The following is a 22,500-nucleotide window of genomic DNA, read 5'->3' as shown; positions in this document are numbered from 1 at the left end:
GAGAGAGAGAGAGAGAGAGAGAGAGAAAGAGAGAGAGGGGTGTGGGTGTGGAGAGAGAGAGGGAGAGAGACAGAAAGAGAGAGAGAGAGAGGTGATATTGAAGGGAGGACAGGATCTGTCTCTATCAGTCATTCTGCCTGATCAGCAGCCCACCCACAACAGCCAGCAAATCAATACCAGAACTGAGGACAGTGTGTTATGTGGTTGTGTATGTGTGTGTTATAACATAGGGCTGTGGACTATGTAAAGAGGGAAAGTGTGTGTGGGAGAATATCTATCGTTCCAGTACTGTATATGAGCATCATACCTCTAGTATTGCAGTATAATTACAGATTCATATCAATCTGATATGGTTACTGTATGTGTGACGTTGTGTGTGAGGGGTATTTTATGTAGGAGTTTAATCCTTGGCTGGAAACAACGGTGCATCATCTCCCCTCTGTATTGACACCTTCACTATACAGCTATTCTCTTTCACCCTCATCTCTTTATCACTGCCTCTCTCTGTCACTCATCTCCCCCTCATTCCATTCTCTCTCATCCCCCTTTGTCTCTCTCTCTTTCATCACCCTTTCTCGCTCTCTCTCTCATCCCCATTTCTATCTCTCTCTCATCCTCCTCTCTCATCTCTCACCATCCATTTCTCTCTCTCTCATCCCCCTCTCCTCTCTCATCTCCCATTCCCTCTCTCTCTCTCTTTCATCCCCCTTTCTCTCTCTCTCATCATCACCATTTCTATCTCTCTCTCGTCTCATCTCTCTCTCCTCCTCTCTCCATCCCCTTTCTCTCTCTCTCTTCATCCCCCCCCTTTCTCTATCTCTCTCACCCCCCCTCTGCTCTCTCTCATCCCCCTTGCCTTCTCTCTCTCTCTCTCATCCCCATTTCTATCTCTCTCTCAATCCCCCTCTCTCTCTCTCATCCCCTTTCTCTCTCTCTCATCCCTCTCTCTCTCTCATCCACCTTTTTCTCTCTCTCTCTCTTTCAGCCCTCTCTCTCATCCCATTTCTATCTCTCTCTCATCCCTCTCTCTCTCTCATTCCCCCTTTCTCTCTCTCTCTCTCATCCCCCCCTTTCTCTCTCCTCATCCCCCTCTCTCTCTCTCATCCCCCTTTCTCTATCTCTCTCTCTCTCATCCCCCTTTCTCTTTCTCATCCCCCTTTCTCTCTCTCTCTATCCCCCTTTCTCTCTCTCTCTCATCCCCCTTTCTCTCCCATCTCTCTCATCCCCCTTTCTCTCTCTCTCATCCCCCTTTCTCTCTCTCTCATCCCCCTTTCTCTCTCTCTCATCCACCTTTCTCTCTCTCTCATCCCCCTTTCTCTCTCTCTCTCATCCCCCTTTCTCTCTCTCTCATCCCCCTTTCTCTCTCTCTCATCCCCTCTCTCTCTCTCTCTCTCATCCCCCTCTCTCTCTCTCTCATCCCCCTCTCTCTCTCTCTCTCATCCCCCTTTCTCTCTCTCTCTCTCTCATCCCCCTTTATCTCTCTCTCTCTCATCACCCTTTATCTCTATCTCTCTCATCCCCCTTTCTCTCTCATCCCCCTTTCTCTCACTCAGAGGATCAACTAATCTCTTGTGGATTGTAAAGGACAAACCTGCTGTTTCAATCCCTGTGTGTGTGTGTGTGTGTGTGTGTGTGTGTGTGTGTGTGTGTGTGTGTGTGTGTATTCCAATGTGGCAGCCTCTACAGAGTATATTTCTACTATGTATCCAAATCTCATTCTGACTTCCAGTGCATTAACATACAACTGCAACCCTAATGTATTCCTACCAGTGGACTCAGAGAAGCTGTTGTTCCATTAATGTTGTTCCAGACGTTTGTTTCTGCCGTGACTCTCTGCCGTGGTCTCTCTCGTGGCAAGGCTTGCTTTTTCATGAATTTCTCTTGACTTTAACCATGAATAACCCAAGTTAACCATGAACAACCCAGTTAACCATGAACAACCCAGTTAACCATGAACAACCCAGTTAACCTTTAATAACCCAGTTAACCATGAATAACCCAGTTAACCATGAACAGCCCAGTTAACCATGAACAACCCAGTTAACCATGAACAACCCAGTTAACCATGAACAACCCAGTTAACCATGAACAACCCAGTTAACCATGAACAACCCAGTTAACCATGAACAACCCAGTTAACCATGAACAACCCAGTTAACCATGAACAACCCAGTTAACCATGAACAACCCAGTTAACCATGAATAACCCAGTTAACCATGAACAACCCAGTTAACCATGAACAACCCAGTTAACCATGAACAACCCAGTTAACCATGAACAACCCAGTTAACCATGAACAACCCAGTTAACCATGAACAACCCAGTTAACCATGAACAACCCAGTTAACCATGAACAACCCAGTTAACCATGAACAACCCAGTTAACCATGAACAACCCAGTTAACCATGAACAACCCAGTTAACCATGAACAACCCAGTTAACCATGAACAACCCAGTTAACCATGAATAACCCAGTTAACCATGAATAACCCAAGTTAACCATGAACAACCCAGTTAACCATGAACAACCCAGTTAACCATGAACAACCCAGTTAACCATGAACAACCCAGTTAACCATGAACAACCCAGTTAACCATGAACAACCCAGTTAACCATGAATAACCCAGTTAACCATGAACAACCCAGTTAACCATGAACAACCCAGTTAACCATGAACAACCCAGTTAACCATGAATAACCCAGTTAACCATGAATAACCCAGTTAACCATGAACAACCCAGTTAACCATGAACAACCCAGTTAACCATGAACAACCCAGTTAACCATGAACAACCCAGTTAACCATGAACAACCCAGTTAACCATGAACAACCCAGTTAGAACCAAAGTGATGAAACTGAGATGAAACAGATTTTTCAACAGAGGCCTGTTTCTGCATGAGTGAGATCTTGACGTTCCAGGTTTGATCTGTTCTACAGTATGATACAGTATGACTGCCTGCTTGAGCTTCCTGCTCAAAGGACAGTGACTGTGCCCACTAGGCTAAACGGTCAGCCCTTCCCCTGCCTGGGAGGCACACAGCCAGCCACTCTTCAGGTCTCAGACGAGGAAATCGTGGCAGCTTCTGTGCATACCTATCCTTTATCGCCTCTGTGTGTTGCACCAACCGCAAACACACACATATCCCCACCCCCCCACCAATGTGGCACAAGGCTGATTTCAAAGTAATTTAATTACTGAAATGCAATTAATTCAGCACTCACTGGCAATCAGAGGAGTGACACACACACACACACACACACACACACACACACACACCGAGTTCACAGCCAGCTCATCATCAGAGATTAACAAACGATACGTCATGGGATTAATGGGATTAATAACAAAATATGGTTGTTCGTCTCAGTTTGTTTCTATGACGCATACAAGCAAAGTGGAGATTTTTTTTTTCTCCAATGGCTTTGGTGGAGGTGGTGTAGGCCTAGTGAACTAACTGGTTTGCTATTTTTCAATCATTTTTAAGTAACATGTTCTTGATCATTTGCATTAGCATTGTTATTCATGTGAGTCAAAATGTGTGTCATGGCAAAATGTGTAGAATAGCAGGAAATTAGCTTTAAACTGCAACATTTTATCTCAGCATCATGGCAAAATGTGTAGAATATCATTATAAAACTCCCAATGTATTTTCAACACTACTTGTGTTAAAAATGCAGGAAGTGAACTGTTTCAATAAACAACAATGTTTTCCTGGCCTGGGCGTGTGGTGCCCCAAGGCCTGGGCGTGTGGTTCCCCGGGGCCTGGGCGTGTGGTTCCCCGGGGCCTGGGCGTGTGGTTCCCCGGGGCCTGGGCGTGTGGTTCCCCGGGGCCTGGGCGTGTGGTTCCCCGGGTGGGAAATCAACCCTCTTATTATAACATAAAACACTTGAGAGAAGGAATTTCCAGTCAATACTAGGCGTAATCCATTTCAAGGACATTAGAGACCCACAATATTGTAATTGTGTGTGTCCTCAACTGGCTATCGCTGATGCCTTTTGTGAATAGATCAGCATTTTTGTTAGATTAATAGACTCAGTACAGACAAAATGATCAGAAAACACAAAGTGACAGAGAATATTCCTCGTGGTAGCCTAGTAACTTCATTTTTGCCATGGCACAAAACCGCACCTTTATAATGTGAAAACATGAACATATCACAAACTATGATAAAATCACCAATCGTCAAATCTAAACGTGAAAATGGCAGCAATCAAACCATTGATGTATAACTGATATACACACAATGCTTTGAACATATTTTTGTGTATTTCAAAAGATCGTAAATATGCCTTACCGAACGGTATCGGGTAGTTACTGTAGGGATGCTGTACGGTCTCTTGCGTTGCCTCGCTGTTTCTCTTCACCGCCGCGGCAGGTCGCTCTCCGAGCTAAATATTTTCGCTCTTGTCCCACCCTCTCCATGCGCTGATTGGTTCTTCACTACTCTTCCTGTAAAACTACGCACTCTTTTGATTTCAGTACTTTTTTTTCTACTATCAATGTAACATTTTTGTTTGCCTGGGATGGAGTGTGTCTGTGAGAGATGTCGTTTTTGTATTTTTTTTTTGTTGGCTAAATAAGCTTGTTGACGCTTTAGTTGTTTCGTGTAGAACGCCACATAAGTGCTTGAACTAGTTGGGAGTTGTAGTTTTTATAGTTACTATATCTTTATCACTGCCATTATTGGAGACGTATGAAAAAACTACAACCGTCAACCCATTTGGTGGACAGCTGAAAAAAAAAAAAAACCTTTGCCCAGACAGTTTGATCATACAGAAAACTTCCGTCTTTGAATGAGAAAAGAAAACACTCGACTGGCTAATGCTAGTCACGGCAAATGAGCCTACTTCGGTCTAAATAAGCAGCATACCACGGTGTAAACAGGTATGTAGCTAAAGGCAACGTTACTATTTCACCAACTAACGTTAGAAAATCGTTTTTTGTTTGTTTTTGTTTAGCTAGCTAACGTTAGTAACTTAGCTACCTTCCTGGACGACGAGTCCTACAAATTGGCTATGGCAACTAAGTTACTATTTAGAAATGACCCTCACTGTTATTGAAGTATGTTTAGCTAACAGGTGATCGTGATAGATAGGAGTTGTCGGTGGATTAGGGCAATGAAATTACTAACTACAAGCAACGAAACTGTGGTTATTATATAACTACACTTAAATGATCTGGTTAATATTCTTAGTGTGGTACTCTGCCAGTGGCAGGTGACACCCAGCTTTCTAAAATAGCTAGCTTAGCTAACAACCGACGAAACTTGTTTACGTAGCTAAGCGCTAGTTGGCTACCTAGCCTCGGTTTACGTAACTGGTTGGCCATCGACAAAACGCTACCGGTTCCGTTAACGTCGCAAGGTAGCTGCTAGCTAGTCTGTCTGTCGAGACGGGACAAACTCATTTCACCGCACTTCTATACAAACTGATTTTCTTAGTAAGTTAGGAGAGCATTTTCCTAACCTTAACCTGCCGCCTAACCTGCTACGGAAAAAGTCCCTTCGTTATCGAAGTGACGAACTGCTTTCGCCTTGTCCAGACAGAGTCGAGGGGTGTATTTATTCTGCTGATTCTGGTGCAAATGGTCTCTTCAACGGAAGCGAACGAAACGAGTTATGTTAACCTTATGTTATGTTACCTAAATCTGTCCCATACAAACTCTGGTGGTGTTTGGACAAATGATTACACCGCAGTTTTCATCAAACGATGACATCATTCTAATAAAATGTCACGAGTAGTTGGAAATGTAATTAGCTCATTTGAGAGACATCTGTTGTAACTGCTGTACATTTCTCCATATCATCTGGCTTATCTGATCAGTCAGCCGTCCACGCGCCTTACTTTATGTGACAAATGACTCTGTGGACATAAAATGAAGTTTAACAGCCAGTAATAAACCTATACATTTTTACAATGTGATTAAGGCATTACTGCCTGAAATAACATAATAATGGACTTACATGTATAGCTTGGTCTTTGTACCATGACAGACTGGACAACTGAGACCTTGATTCTTAAAAGTGATGTCATGTTCTGCAGGCCAGTGGCCCATCTAATCAGCATATTGCCCACAGTAAAGCTGGACAGATAATAGTCAACCGAGAGGAGCATAGTGCTAGGTAAGAAAGAATGTGTCCAATCTTTTTCCTTTCCTCAGCCATTGCCCCCCCCCCCACACACACACACACTCTTCACTGATTGGTGGGAATGTGTCTAGTCTCACTATGGTTCCTTAAGGCTGTTATCAAGTCCTTTCAAATCAGTGACCATGAAGGAAATGAGTCAAGAAATGGAAGCTTGTTGTGAGATTATTGGGACATGGCCTAAGGCAGGGGTGTCAAACTCATTCCATGGAGAGTCTAGTAAAAACCAAATCAAATGTTATTGGTCACATACACATGGTTAGCAGATGTTAATGCAGGTGTAGTGAAATGCTTGTGCTTCTAGTTCCGACAGTCTTAAGTAAAGGAATGGAAAGAGAATATATACACATATGGATGAGCAATGACAGAGCTGCATAGGCAAGATGCAACAGATGGCATAAAATACAGTATATACATATGAGATGAGTAATGTAAGATGCGTAAACATTATTAAAGTGACTAGAGTTCCATTTATTAAAGTGGCCAATGATTTCAAGTCTGTATGTTGGCAGCAGCCTCTCTGTTACTGATGGCTCTTTAACAGTCTGATGGCCTTGAGATAGAAGCTGTTTCTCAGTCTCTCGGTCCAAGCTTTGATGCACCTGTACTGACCTCGCCTTCTGGATGATAGCGGGGTGAACAGGCAGTGGCTCGGGTGGTTGTTGTCCTTGATGATCTTTATGGCCTTCCTGTGACATCGGCTGCTGTAGGTGTCATGGTATCTGTGGGTTTTCCTTTCAATAACTCCTAGGCAACCAGGTGAGGGGAGTTATTTACTAGTTACTGACTTTATTTCATCAATCAAGTACAAGGGAGGAGGGGAAATCTGCAGCCCCTCGGCCCTCCGTGGAATTTGACACGTGGGGTCTGAAAGGAATAAATAGTGGTGCAGCTGACCTGGGAGCAGTGCTCAGAGCAGCCACTAGCTATGGTTTTATTAACACCCTCTGAAGACACTGCCTGGCCAGAAATAAAACGGTCACCTTTCGTCAGCTGGGGCTGAGTCATGGAATCGCAGTGACAGAGGGAAAGAAACCGTCAGTCAGTCAGTATCTGCAGAACAAGGGCAGCATTGACACTCCCTCCTGGCCTCTAAATGCATCCAGTTACACACAGTGAAGAGCTGTCTGGTAATGGCCCCGGGTGACGTCATACAGTAGATAATGCTGCTGAAAGTGTCAGTCAGTAGGAGGATAGAGAACCTTATCATGCTTGCTCAGATGCACAGGTGTACACAGGCAGGGCCAGGTGTCTTGTAGAGCTTAGGGTCTGTGTCGGTCTCTCCACACCCACCGCCCTGCACCACATGTTTGACTTTGAACCGGAGCCAGATGGAATGTTTACCTGGTTATATAATGTCACCGCCCTCCAAGGCTAGACCGTGTTTGTTGACGTAGACATTACTAGGACAGAACAAGGCCTACATTTAGACCTCAAGCAATGAAAATACCTTAAATGAGGTATTATGGTGATGAAGTAGGCTATGTAATGTTGGATTGTCTTTTCTGTCCTTTACCTCCCATTCTACCCTTTCTTCCCCCGTCTTCTCTCCTCAGGTCCTGCCCCCCCCCCCCCCCCCCCCCCAGCTTCCTCTTCTCTGAGTGTTGTAATCAGTGAATGAGGTGAGCCCTGCCTTGGAAGCAGCCTTCACTCCATACACATATACAGACACACGTACAGAAACGTTGGCCTCTGGACGAGGATGACAATGGAAGAGATGAAGAATGAAGCAGAGACGACCTCGATGGTTTCCATGACACTCTACACTGTGATGTACCCCGTCTTCCACGAGGTAAGGAGGAAAGGATTTGGTAAAGACAGGATGTAGTGTTGAATGGGGCGTGTGTGTGCTATGGTGTCTTAAGGTTATACCAGACATGTAACTACCCTTAGTTATGGGGGAGAGAGTGTGGTTGGATTGGAGAAATAGGGTCAGGGTAAATGGGTCTCTATAAAATCGGTGTTGTGGAGAACGCGGACAGAATCACGGAATACAGACATAAAAACAGAATTCAGCAATATTCAAAAATCTATTGATGAACTATAAATGTATTGAATTTATTTGAAAATTCATTATTTTGGCCAAGATTGTCATACGACATGAAGAAAATACGTTAGGGATTCATACTTTCCTTCATCTTGCTGAAGAGGAAACTGCACAGGAACGCCCCTTTCTGTGTGAGCCCGTTTGTCTGTCACTTTGTGTTGCCGTTATTGATGATGCTAATGTAATGACCACTGTTTTGTTGTGGACGTAGAACTTCCAGTTGTGTTGTTTTTCTATTCTAACAGTCTGCTTTTGAGAGTGAGAACCTGAACAAACAGGGGGACAGAAATAGAGAAAAACAAAGAGGAGGAAAATGGAATTTGGGGGGAAAAACAGAATCTGGCAAAAAAAAATGAATCAGATTTTCAAGGTTTGTATAGGTGTCATTTGGCAGGAAGATAAAAACAGAGGGAATGGAGACAGAGGAAGAAGAGGGGTAGTCACAGATCAGAGAGAGCAGCAGGAGTTAGGGTTTAAAGGGGTGATGGGTGGTAGGGAAGAGCGAGGGATGGAGGAGTGTGATAATTACTGTGTATAGCACCAGTGTCTCTCTGATGATGCAAAGGAGTTCCCTGTGGCCACTTTGATGTGGGGAGGTTGCTGTTTCACTGACTCAGCTAGTCCAGGTATTAGTCACACACACACACACACAACTATCCTTCCGGGACCAAACAATTTATTCCAATTCAAAATCCTATTTTCCCTAATCGTAAACCCAAACTCCTAAACCTAACCAGAAAATACCAATTTTCCCTGTGGGGACAGACAAAATGTCCCCACTTATCAAAATGTCCTGGTTTTACTCTCCTTGTAAGGACTCCTAGTACCCACAAGGAGAGTAAAACCAATAACACACAGGCTTGTTTTGTTCAATGTTGTTTGTGTACCAGTGTACTGTAGTTTTTGTTGTTGTCTGCCGTGTTAGCTAATGGGATGGTTTTTCCATGTATGTAGCTACTAACTATGCAGTTTGAAGTGTTTTCATGTTGTGGTAATTAGTATAGGTGTGTGCTTTCCTTGTTTGTGAGATGTGTGTATGCTATGTTAATTAGAAGATGGTATCTGTTTGTGAGATGTGTATATGCTATGTCAATTAGAACATGGTATCTGTTTGAGATGTGTATATGCTATGTCAATTAGAACATGGTATCTGTTTGAGATGTGTATATGCTATGTTAATTAGAAGATGGTATCTGTTTGTGAGATGTGTGTATTCTATGTTAATTAGAACATGGTATCTGTTTGTGAGATGTGTATATGCTATGTTAATTAGAACATGGTATCTGTTTGTGAGATGTGTATATGCTATGTTAATTAGAAGATGGTATCTGTTTGTGAGATGTGTATATGCTATGTTAATTAGAACATGGTATCTGTTTGTGAGATGTGTATATGCTATGTTAATTAGAAGATGGTATCTGTTTGTGAGATGTGTATATGCTATGTTAATTAGAACATGGTATCTGTTTGTGAGATGTGTATATGCTATGTTAATTAGAAGATGGTATCTGTTTGAGATGTGTATATGCTATGTCAATTAGAACATGGTATCTGTTTGAGATGTGTATATGCTATGTTAATTAGAAGATGGTATCTGTTTGTGAGATGTGTGCATTCTATGTTAATTAGAAGATGGTATCTGTTTGTGAGATGTGTATATGCTATGTTAATTAGAAGATGGTATCTGTTTGTGAGATGTGTGTATGCTATGTCAATTAGAACATGGTATCTGTTTGAGATGTGTATATGCTATGTTAATTAGAACATGGTATCTGTTTGTGAGATGTGTGTATGCTATGTTAATTAGAAGATGGTATCTGTTTGTGAGATGTGTATATGCTATGTTAATTAGAAGATGGTATCTGTTTGTGAGATGTGTGTATTCTATGTTAATTAGAAGATGGTATCTGTTTGTGAGATGTGTGTATTCTATGTTAATTAGAGGATGGTATCTGTTTGTGAGATGTGTGTATTCTATGTTAATTAGAAGATGGTATCTGTTTGTGAGATGTGTGTATGCTATGTTAATTAGAAGATGGTATCTGTTTGTGAGATGTGTGTATGCTATGTTAATTAGAAGATGGTATCTGTTTGTGAGATGTGTGTATGCTATGTTAATTAGAAGATGGTATCTGTTTGTGAGATGTGTGTATGCTATGTTAATTAGAAGATGGTATCTGTTTGTGAGATGTGTGTATGCTATGTTAATTAGAAGATGGTATCTGTTTGAGATGTGTGTATTCTATGTTAATTAGAAGATGGTATCTGTTTGTGAGATGTGTGTATTCTATGTTAATTAGAAGATGGTATCTGTAAGAAGTGTTTTGATGCAGTGATAATGTGTTTACAGTTGGAGAGAGTGAACCTGTCGGCAGCACAGACCCTGAGGGCTGCGTTTATAAAGGTAAGGAGATGGAGGGACAGGGCAGCGTTTATACACGGAGGGGGCAGGGCAGCGTTTATACACGGAGGGGGACAGGGCAGCGTTTATACGCGGAGGGGGACAGGGCAACGTTTTATACGCGGAGGGGGACAGGGCAGCGTTTATACACGGAGGGGGACAGGGCAGCGTTTATACACGGAGGGGGACAGGGCAGCGTTTATACGCGGAGGGGGACAGGGCAGCGTTTATACACGGGGGGACAGGGCAGCGTTTATACGCGGAGGGGGACAGGGCAGCGTTTATACACGGGGGGGACAGGGCAGCGTTTATACGCGGAGGGGGACAGGGCAGCGTTTATACGCGGAGGGGGACAGGGCAGCGTTTATACGCGGAGGGGGACAGGGCAGCGTTTATACGCGGAGGGGGACAGGGCAGCGTTTATACGCGGAGGGGGACAGGGCAGCGTTTATACGCGGAGGGGGACAGGGCAGCGTTTATACGCGGAGGGGGACAGGGCAGCGTTTATACGCGGAGGGGGACAGGGCAGCGTTTATACGCGGAGGGGGACAGGGCAGCGTTTATACGCGGAGGGGGACAGGGCAGCGTTTATACGCGGAGGGGGACAGGGCAGCGTTTATACGCGGAGGGGGACAGGGCAGCGTTTATACGCGGAGGGGGACAGGGCAGCGTTTATACGCGGAGGGGGACAGGGCAGCGTTTATACGCGGAGGGGGACAGGGCAGCGTTTATACGCGGAGAGGGACAGGGCAGCGTTTATACACGGAGAGGGACAGGGCAGCGTTTATACACGGAGGGGGACAGGGCAGCGTTTATACGCGGAGAGGGACAGGGCAGCGTTTATACGCGGAGGGGGACAGGGCAGCGTTTTATACGCGGAGGGGGACAGGGCAGCGTTTTATACGCGGAGGGGGACAGGGCAGCGTTTATACGCGGATGGGGACAGGGCAGCGTTTATACGCGGAGAGGGACAGGGCAGCGTTTATACGCGGAGGGGGACAGGGCAGCGTTTATACGCGGAGGGGGACAGGGCAGCGTTTATACGCGGAGGGGGACAGGGCAGCGTTTTATACGCGGAGGGGGACAGGGCAGCGTTTTATACGCGGAGGGGGACAGGGCAGCGTTTATACGCGGATGGGGACAGGGCAGCGTTTATACGCGGAGAGGGACAGGGCAGCGTTTATACGCGGAGGGGGACAGGGCAGCGTTTATACGCGGAGGGGGACAGGGCAGCGTTTATACGCGGAGGGGGACAGGGCAGCGTTTATACGCGGAGGGGGACAGGGCAGCGTTTATACGCGGAGGGGGACAGGGCAGCGTTTATACGCGGAGAGGGACAGGGCAGCGTTTATACGCGGAGAGGGACAGGGCAGCGTTTATACGCGGAGGGGGACAGGGCAGCGTTTATACGCGGAGAGGGACAGGGCAGCGTTTATACGCGGAGAGGGACAGGGCAGCGTTTATACGCGGAGAGGGACAGGGCAGCGTTTATACGCGGAGGGGGACAGGGCAGCGTTTATACGCGGAGGGGGACAGGGCAGCGTTTATACGCGGAGGGGGACAGGGCAGCGTTTATACGCGGAGGGGGACAGGGCAGCGTTTATACGCGGAGGGGGACAGGGCAGCGTTTATACGCGGAGGGGGACAGGGCAGCGTTTATACGCGGAGGGGGACAGGGCAGCGTTTATACGCGGAGAGGGACAGGGCAGCGTTTATACGCGGAGAGGGACAGGGCAGCGTTTATACGCGGAGAGGGACAGGGCAGCGTTTATACGCGGAGAGGGACAGGGCAGCGTTTATACGCGGAGAGGGACAGGGCAGCGTTTATACGCGGAGAGGGACAGGGCAGCGTTTATACGCGGAGAGGGACAGGGCAGCGTTTATACGCGGAGAGGGACAGGGCAGCGTTTATACGCGGAGGGGGACAGGGCAGCGTTTATACGCGGAGGGGGACAGGGCAGCGTTTATACGCGGAGGGGGACAGGGCAGCGTTTATACGCGGAGGGGGACAGGGCAGCGTTTATACGCGGAGGGGGACAGGGCAGCGTTTATACGCGGAGAGGGACAGGGCAGCGTTTATACGCGGAGAGGGACAGGGCAGCGTTTATACGCGGAGAGGGACAGGGCAGCGTTTATACGCGGAGAGGGACAGGGCAGCGTTTATACGCGGAGAGGGACAGGGCAGCGTTTATACGCGGAGGGGGACAGGGCAGCGTTTATACGCGGAGGGGGACAGGGCAGCGTTTATACGCGGAGGGGGACAGGGCAGCGTTTATACGCGGAGGGGGACAGGGCAGCGTTTATACGCGGAGGGGGACAGGGCATTTGAGACGGGATAGAGGAGCTCACTTTGGTCAATTCTGAGTTCAAGATAACCGTCGACACGAAGAAAGATTGCTCTTCTCATAGCCCATTCCCACAATAGCCTGCTGGAGAGCTGTCTTGAATTAGCAGCAGGTGCAGGATCCATAGCCGCCTTCCTATCATAGAGGAAGCCTGAGCTGGAATGTGAAGCTAACTGAAACTGTCTAGCTTAGAAAACTCAGAGTAGATCTAACTAGCTTCGTAAAATACCCCTATGAGTGGTACCACTGTTCCAGTTTGATTCAAATCTGATTGTCTGACAGTCTGACAGTGTCTAACTCCGATCATGGGTCTGTGTTCTATTATCGTAAATGTGTGTGTTTTTGTGGTTGATTAGTAATGCCTGGTGTGTGTCTGCATATGTTCTGTGGTTGATTAGTAATGCCTGGTGTGTGTCTGCATATGTTCTGTGGCTGATTGCCCAGTGTTTCCCCTATTCATTTAGCGCTGCTGCTAAATCGTTGCCGCCACTCCAAAAATATATAAACAAACAAACACGTATAAAGTATGTCGAATAGATAATGAAGCTATATTTTTTTTTAAAGATAATCTTTTGGATCTAACAGTTGCCAAAATAAAAATGAGAATGTACAATTCCCCAAATGTCATGGGGCCCCATTGATTTAGTTTACAAAATGTGCAGAATTACAGGAAATTTACTTTAAAATTGTTGTTTTTCTTTTTTTAATCCCTAATGACAAAATGCCAGAGCAAACATTGTTGTCATAGACTGATGTGTGTTCTGTGGTTGATTAGCAGAGCCTGATGTGTGTTCTGTGATTGATTGTCAGGCTGAGAAGGAGAACCCAGGGCTGACCCAGGACATCATCATGAAGATCCTGGAGAAGAAGAAAGTGGAGGTCAACTTCACTGAGTCACTACTGCGAATGGCTGCAGACGATGTGGAAGGTGTGTGTCTGTTTCTGATTGTGTGTCTCTCTGTTCTGCAGTGAATAACCTAGTCCTAGATGATGATAGGTATTGTGCATCTGTGTACAGTACCGTCTCTCACCTCAGGATGGGGCTGTTTCTCCACTAATAAAACAACCTCTCCTTCCTGTGAGACATTTCTTCCCTCCAGGCTTGAATTTTCTCTCCTGCATGGCCTGATTGATGGTAGTAATGAATTCATGTGCACAGAATGAGAAGCTCAGCTATAGTTACACACGGACACACAGTCACACCGTGATGTGAGGGCCTTTGCTTCTGTTTGAATACTAAATAAACAGTGCCTTTAGAAAGTATTCATACCCCTTGACTTATTCCACATTTTGTTTTTACAGCCTGAACTCAAAATGTATTAAATAGATCTCACCCATCTACACACAATACCCCATAACGACAAAGTAAAAGCCTTGAAATAAAATGTAAACATTTTGCAAATGTATTAAAAATGAAATACAGAAATATTAATATTACCACCCCTGAGTCGAATCATGTTCGAATAACCTTTTGCAGCGATTACAGCTGTGAGTCTTTCTGGGTAAGTCTAAGAGTTTTGCACACCTGGATTGTACAATATTTGCACATTATTCTTTAAAAAAATTATTCAAGCTCTTGTCAAGTTAGTTGTTGATCATTGCTAGACAGCCATTTTCAACTCTTGCCATTGATTTTCAAGCCAATTCTAAGTCAAAACTGTAACTCGGCCTCTTCTGTTTCTTTTTATCACAAAAAACTCCCTAGTCCTTGCCGATGACAAGCGTACCCATAACATGATGCAGCCACCACCATGAAAATATGTAAAGTGGTTCTCGTTGATGTTGTGCTGGATTTTCCCTGAACATAACACTTTGTATTCAGGACGTAAAGTGAATTTCTTCGCCCCATTTTCTGCAGTTTTACTTTAGTGCCTTATTGCGAACAGGATGCATGTTTTGGAATATTTTTATTCTGTACAGTCTTCCTTATTTTCCCTCTTTCAAATAGGTTAGTATTGTGGAGTAACTACAATGTTGATCACAGCCATTAAACTGTAACTGTTTTAAAGCCACCATTGGCCTCATGGTGAAATCCCTGAGCGGTTTCCTTCCTCTCCGGCAACTGAGTTAGGAAGGACACCTGTGTCTTTGGTAGTGACTGGGTGTATTGATACACCATTCGAAGTGTAATTAGTAACGTCAGTCACCATGCTGAAAGGGATAGTCAATGTATTTTTTTTATTTTTGATCTACCAATAGGTGCCCTTTGCGAGGCATTGGAAAACCTCCCTGGTCTTTGATCATTTTTTTTGTTTGAAATTATGTAACTTTGTTAAGCAAATATTTACTCCTGAACTTATTTAGACTTTCCACAAGAAAGGGGTGACTCAAGATATCAGTTTTTAACTAGTAAAACTTTCTGAAGGAGCTGTACCTCCTGCTGTCAGCAAGGTTACACTGCAGTCACACCTTTTTCTAACTTTCCTCTCACACTGAAAGGTGTGTGTGTGTGTGTGTGTGTGTGTGTGTGTGTGTTCAGGCGCACACACAGACTGCTCTCTGGGTGGGGCTGTTCTGTCAGGGCCTGGAATGCTCTCTACATTCCACCACTTCTTTTTGTTGACATGACTGTCTCCATGGTGACTAAGGCTGTGGCTCTCTTCCTGTGTGTGTGTGTATAGAGTTCATGATTGACAGGCCGGAGCAGGAGTTCCAGGACTTGAATGACAAGGCTCGGGCACTCAAACACATCCTCAGCAAGATCCCAGACGAGATCAACGACAGAGTACGCTTCTTACAGACCATCAAGTCAGTACACACTCGCTCGCAGACCTCCCAGCACACCTTCAGTGATGTGATTAACACTTCACAAGCACACAGTTCTCCAAAAACACACTCATTCTCTTGTTCCCATTTTCTTTCCATTGTAATACTAAGTCTCAAGTAGTACACACACGCAATTCTTCTCCCCCAGACTTTTCAGGGCTTGTTTCTGTCTTGGCTCAATTTGCCAGTTCTCAAATTGAATGTGTGTTTGTTGAGTCACTCTAAGTAACTTTGTCAGTGGAATATTATTCTATTTTTATTTGGAACATAGTAGAATTCAGCTGTATTTAAAAGTGCAGAGGGAGGAATGAGAGTGTGTCTGAGAGTAAGAGGTTCTAGAAAGGAGGTAAGGATGGAGGGAAGGTGAAGGAGTAAGAGAGGTGAGATGGTTCAAGATGTCTGACTGCTGTTGGACTAAGGACTGAGGTGAGATGGTTCAAGATGTCTGACTGCTGTTGGACTAAGGAGTGAGAGGTGAGATGGTTCAAGATGTCTGACTGCTGTTGGACTAAGGACTGAGGTGAGATGGTTCAAGATGTCTGACTGCTGTTGGACTAAGGAGTGAGAGGTGAGATGGTTCTAGATGTCTGTCTGCTGTTGGACTAAGGACTGAGAGGTGAGATGGTTCAAGATGTCTGACTGCTGTTGGACTAAGGACTGAGAGGTGAGATGGTTCAAGATGTCTGACTGCTGTTGGACTAAGGACTGAGAGGTGAGATGATTCAAGATGTCTGACTGCTGTTGGACTAAGGACTGAGAGGTGAGATGGTTCTAGATGTCTGACTGCTGTTGGACTAAGGACTGAGAGGTGAGATGGTTCAAGATGTCTGACTGCTGTTGGACTAAGGAGTGAGAGGTGAGATGGTTCTAGATGTCTGACTGCTGTTGGACTAAGGACTGAGAGGTGAGATGGTTCAAGATGTCTGACTGCTGTTGGACTAAGGAGTGAGAGGTGAGATGGTTCAAGATGTCTGACTGCTGTTGGACTAAGGACTGAGAGGTGAGATGGTTCAAGATGTCTGACTGCTGTTGGACTAAGGAGTGAGAGGTGAGATGGTTCTAGATGTCTGTCTGCTGTTGGACTAAGGAGTGAGAGGTGAGATGGTTCAAGATGTCTGACTGCTGTTGGACTGAGAGGTGAGATGGTTCAAGATGTCTGACTGCTGTTGGACTAAGGACTGAGAGGTGAGATGGTTCAAGATGTCTGACTGCTGTTGGACTAAGGACTGAGAGGTGAGATGGTTCAAGATGTCTGACTGCTGTTGGACTAAGGACTGAGAGGTGAGATGGTTCTAGATGTCTGACTGCTGTTGGACTAAGGAGTGAGAGGTGAGATGGTTCTAGATTTCTGTCTGCTGTTGTAGTCATTGTCCACAGACGGGGCCTAAAATGAACACCTGCCAAATGCGGGTAGATGTTCATTTCACCAGCCATGGTGGACTAAAGAACTAAGAATCCTATATAGCCTATTCCACCTGGTGCTGAAACTCTGCCTGGCTGGGGGCTGTCTGCATGTGAAGAACTGAGTGAAAGATTCAGCCATAGAAGTTGGTCTAATTTACTTGAAACTGAAGTGAAACTTTGTCCTTGTGTTTCTTGATTATTTACATTGTTTTGTTCACAAGCTAGGTTGTTTTTCTATGTTTTGACTTTCAACTGCTAGAGAAGAGAAGACAAAGCGTCTACTAGTCAGTCTCACAGGGACAAACGTGACTTGAGTTACTACGGTAACCTCTGGCCCTTAAAGGGGCAGGTGAAAATGTTTGTCTCGTGAGATCTTGGTTTAAAGACTCAAGTCACAAAAAATGTAATGCAATAATATACTACATTACTTCTTACTAGTAATACATGGATTGTATTTTAAAATCTACCTGACACATTTTATTTTTATTTCACCTTTATTTAACCGGGTAGGCAAGTTGAGAACAAGTTCTCATTTACAATTGCGACCTGGCCAAGATAAAGCAAAGCAGTTCGACACATACAACGACACATGTTACACATGGAATAAACAAACATACAGTCAATAATACAGTGTAAACAAGTCTATATACAATGTGAGCAAATGAGGTGAGATAAGGGAGGTAAAGGCAAAAAAGGCCATGGTGGCAAGGTAAATACAATATAGCAAGTAAAACACTGGAATGGTAGATTTGCAGTGGAAGGAGCAAAATAAATAAATAAATTAAATACAGTAGGGAAAGAGGTAGTTGTTTGGGCTAAATTATAGGTGGGCTATGTACAGGTGCAGTAATCTGTGAGCTGCTCTGACAGTTGGTGCTTAAAGCTAGTGAGGGAGATAAGTGTTTCCAGTTTCAGAGATTTTTGTAGTTCGTTCCAGTCATTGGCAGCAGAGGACTGGAAAGAGAGGCGGCCAAAGAAAGAATTGGTTTTGGGGGTGACTAGAGAGATATACCTGCTGGAGCGTGTGCTACAGTTGGGTGATGTTATGGTGACCAGCGAGCTGAGATAAGGGAGGACTTTACCTAGCAGGGTCTTGTAGATGACATGGAGCCAGTGGGTTTGGCGACGAGTATGAAGCGAGGGCCAGCCAACGAGAGCGTACAGGTCGCAATGGTGGGTAGTATATGGGGCTTTGGTGACAAAACGGATTGCACTGTGATAGACTGCATCCAATTTGTTTAGTAGGGTATTGGAGGCTATTTTGTAAATGCCATCGCCGAAGTCGAGGATCGGTAGGATGGTCATTTTTACAAGGGTATGTTTGGCAACATGAGTGAAGGATGCTTTTTTGCGAAATAGGAAGCCAATTCTAGATTTAACTTTGGATTGGAGATGTTTGATGTGGGTCTGGAAGGAGAGTTTACAGTCTAACCAGACACCTAAGTATTTGTAGTTGTCCACGTATTCTAAGTCAGAGCCGTCCAGAGTAGTAATGTTGGACAGGCGGGTAGGTGCAGGTAGAGATTGGTTGAAGAGCATGCACTTAGTTTTACTTGTATTTAAGAGCAATTGGAGGCCACGGAAGGAGAGTTGTATGGCATTGAAGCTTGGCTGGTGGACCAAAAGTAATTGTTATGCTCTGTCCACAGAGATATCGCCAGCGCCATCAAGGAACTGCTGGACACCGTCAACACTGTCTTCCGGAAATACCAGTACCAGAACCGACGAGTGAGAGCACTACACACTACACACTACCTACACACACTACACACTACCTACACACACACTACCTACACACACTACACACACTACCTAAACACTACACACTACCTACACACACTACCTACACACACTACACACACTACCTACACACACTACACACTACCTACACACACTACACACTACCTACACACACTACCTACACACTACCTACACACTACACACTACCTACACACACTACCTACACACACTACCTACACACACTACACACTACCTACACACACTACCTACACACTACCTACACACTACACACTACCAACACACACTACCTACACACACTACCTACACACACTACACACTACCTACACACTACACACACTACCTACACACACACACTACACACTACACACACTACCTACACACACTACCTACACACACTACACACTACCTACACACACTACACACTACACATTACCTACACACACTATCTACACACACTACACATTACCTACACACACTACACACTACCTACACACACCACACACTACCTACACACACTACCTACACACACTACACTACACACTACCTACACACACTATACACTACACACACTACCTACACACACTACACACTACCTACACACACTACACACTACCTACACACACTACACACACACACTACACACACTACAGACACACTACACACTACCTACACACACTACACACGACCTAAACACACTACACACTACCTACACACACTACACACACCCTACACACACTACACACTACACACACACACTACACACTACCTACACACACTACACACTACACACTACCTACACACACTACCTACACACGCTACACACTACACACGCTACACACTACCTACACACTACCTACACACACTACACACTACCTATACACACGACACACACTACACACTACCTACCTACACACACTACACACTACCTACACGACACACTACACACTACCGACACACACTACACACTACCTACACACTACCTACACACACTACACACACTACACACTACCTACACACACACACTACCTACACACACTACACACACTACACACTACCTACACACACTACACACTACACACGACCTACACACACTACACACTACCTACACACACTACCTACACACGCTACACACTACCTACACACGCTACACACTACCTACACACACTACACACTACCTACACACACTACACACTACCTATACACACGACACACACTACACACTACCTACCTACACACACTACACACTACCTACACACACGACACACTACACACTACCGACACACACTACACACTACCTACACACTACACACACTACACACTACCTACACACACACACTACTCTCCACACACTACACACTACCTACACACACTACACACTACCTACACACTACACTCCACACACTACACACTAACTACACACACTCCACACACTACACACTACCTACACACTACCTACACACACTACACACTACCTACACACAAACACTACACTCCACACACTACACACTACCTACACACACTACACTACACTACACACACACACACACACACACTACTCAACACACACGAAACACACACTACACACACAACACTACACACACGACACACAGGCCGATTAAGATATTTTCTCGTTTCTTTCTCCCTCGGCTGTCAGAGTTTGAGACGTTCTTGTGTTTTTTCCTCTCCATTATCTTCTAAGAGAGTAAAACGCGTCTGTTTTTCCCAGGCACTGGAACACCAAAAGAAAGAGTTTGTGAAATACTCCAAGAGCTTCAGCGACACACTTAAAACCTACTTCAAAGATGGAAAGTAAGAACCTCATCACCTCTTATGTTTCTACCCTGCTGTTCTCTTCCATGGCCCGTACAATATATCACCCATACATATACGGGTTTATATCTGGCCCGTACAATATATCACCCATACATACGGGTTTATATCTGGCCCGTACAATATATCACCCATACATACGGGTTTATATCTGGCCCGTACAATATATCACCCATACTGGTTTACATCTGACCCGTACAATATATCACCCATACTGGTTTACAGCTGACCTTTAAAATATATCACCCATACATATGTGTTTATATCTGGCCCGTACAATATATCACCCATACTGGTTTACATCTGACCTTTACAATATATCACCCATACATACGGGTTTACATCTGGCCCGTACAATATATCACCCATACATAAGGGTATATCTGTCCCGTACAATATATCACCCATACATACGGGTTTATATCTGGCCCGTACAATATATCACCCATACTGGTTTACATCTGGCCCGTACAATATATCACCCACGGGTTTATATCTGCATCATTTAGATCCGTGTTTTCCCAACTCCAGTCCTCCACTGACCCCGACAGTCCAACTCCAGTCCACCGCTGACCCCGACAGAACACATTTATTGTAGCGCTGGACAAACTCGCCTGATTCAACTCATCGAGGTCTTGATGATTAAGTTGCCAAGTTAAATCAGGTGTTCTTGTCTGGGGCTGCAAAAATGTTTACTGTTCGTCAGGCCTACGAGGGTGCAAAATGGGGCTTAGCCCCCTCAGTTTTATTTGTATGTCCCTATATATATATATATATATATATATAAGTTCAAATGATTGAGTGCCAGGTTGTTCTGAATTCTGTATCTGCTGTGCTGTGGCAGCACCATGGACAGAGCACGTCGAGGAGTGTTTATGTGTAGGGAGGGCCATGGAAAGCCACTGGGCGGGTAGGTTTGACTCCTTTGTATTTCCATACAAATCGGAGGAAAACTCTGCCCGTCTGTGATAGGCTACTTGAATAACGAGTTACGCCTCGGCCTGTAATATTTACCACAGATGCATCATTTTGGTTCCCGTATCGGAGGTTCTGCATTGTGTCCAATGCCAACGCAGACGAGACCTTCACCCAAGCAGTGTCCCCACTGGGAGCATGTTATTGATAGAACCAGAGGGTTCTCTAGGCATCATCAAGCAAGGACCATTTTAAAATGCTCTGCACTGTGGAAAGAGAGAACAAGTTGTATTCGTGGTGAATTCACATGGGCTGTTTTGTCAAATCATATCAACATTTTATTGGTCACATAGACATGGTTAGCAGATGTTAATGCGAGTGTAGTGAAATGCTTGTGCTTCTAGTTCCGATCGTGCAGCAATATCTAACAATTTCACAACAACTACTTAATACACACAATGTAAAGGAATGAATAAGAATATGTACATATAAATATATGGATGAGCGATGGCCTTGCGACATAGTCAAGATGCAATAGATGGTATAAAATACAGTATACAGTATATACATATGAGATGAGTAATGTAAGATATGTAGGTCCTTATTAAAGTGCCGTTATTTAAAGTGACTAGTAAAACCTTTTTATTAAATCCATCTATTAAATATATTAAAGTGGCTGGAGTTGAGTCGGTGTGTTGGCAGCAGCCACTCAATGTTAGTGGTGGCTGTTTAACAGTCTCATGGCCTTGAGATAGAAGCTGTTTTTCAGTCTCTCGGTCCCAGCTTTGATGCACCTGTACTGACCTTGCCTTCTGGATGATAGCGGGGTGAACAGGCAGTGGCTCGGGTGGTTGTTGTCCTTGATGATTTTTTTTTTGGC

General features: G+C 44.8%; 2 protein-coding genes across 3 annotated transcripts in view; one reads left to right on the top strand and one right to left on the bottom strand.

Moving 5' to 3' along the window:
• LOC110508028 (serpin peptidase inhibitor, clade I (neuroserpin), member 1) overlaps nt 1–4,614 on the bottom strand; it is a 49,658-nt gene extending 45,044 nt beyond the window's left edge. Inside the window, exon 1 of one of the 2 annotated variants that reach the window (XR_016492528.1) lies at nt 4,301–4,576. The gene's annotated coding sequence lies outside the window, so the exon portion shown is untranslated. Of the gene's footprint in view, nt 1–4,300 lie in introns of both variants that reach the window. The other variant, XM_090223994.1, reaches the window with a different exon arrangement.
• Nucleotides 4,505–22,500, top strand: part of LOC110508029 (programmed cell death protein 10) — a 19,407-nt gene continuing 1,411 nt past the window's right edge. The window contains exons 1-7 of the mRNA XM_090223995.1: nt 4,505–4,890; nt 7,708–7,943; nt 10,549–10,602; nt 13,755–13,872; nt 15,566–15,692; nt 18,764–18,842; nt 20,602–20,684. Of these exons, the coding sequence (XP_090080121.1) occupies nt 7,854–7,943; nt 10,549–10,602; nt 13,755–13,872; nt 15,566–15,692; nt 18,764–18,842; nt 20,602–20,684 (551 nt within the window). The 5' untranslated portion in view covers nt 4,505–4,890; nt 7,708–7,853. The remainder of the gene's footprint in view (nt 4,891–7,707; nt 7,944–10,548; nt 10,603–13,754; nt 13,873–15,565; nt 15,693–18,763; nt 18,843–20,601; nt 20,685–22,500) is intronic.

The sequence above is a fragment of the Oncorhynchus mykiss genome, chromosome 27, assembly GCF_057628025.1.
Source record: "Oncorhynchus mykiss isolate SJ-2025 chromosome 27, ASM5762802v1, whole genome shotgun sequence".
Taxonomy (NCBI): domain Eukaryota; kingdom Metazoa; phylum Chordata; class Actinopteri; order Salmoniformes; family Salmonidae; genus Oncorhynchus; species Oncorhynchus mykiss.
This window is presented reverse-complemented; position numbering and strand designations above follow the sequence as displayed.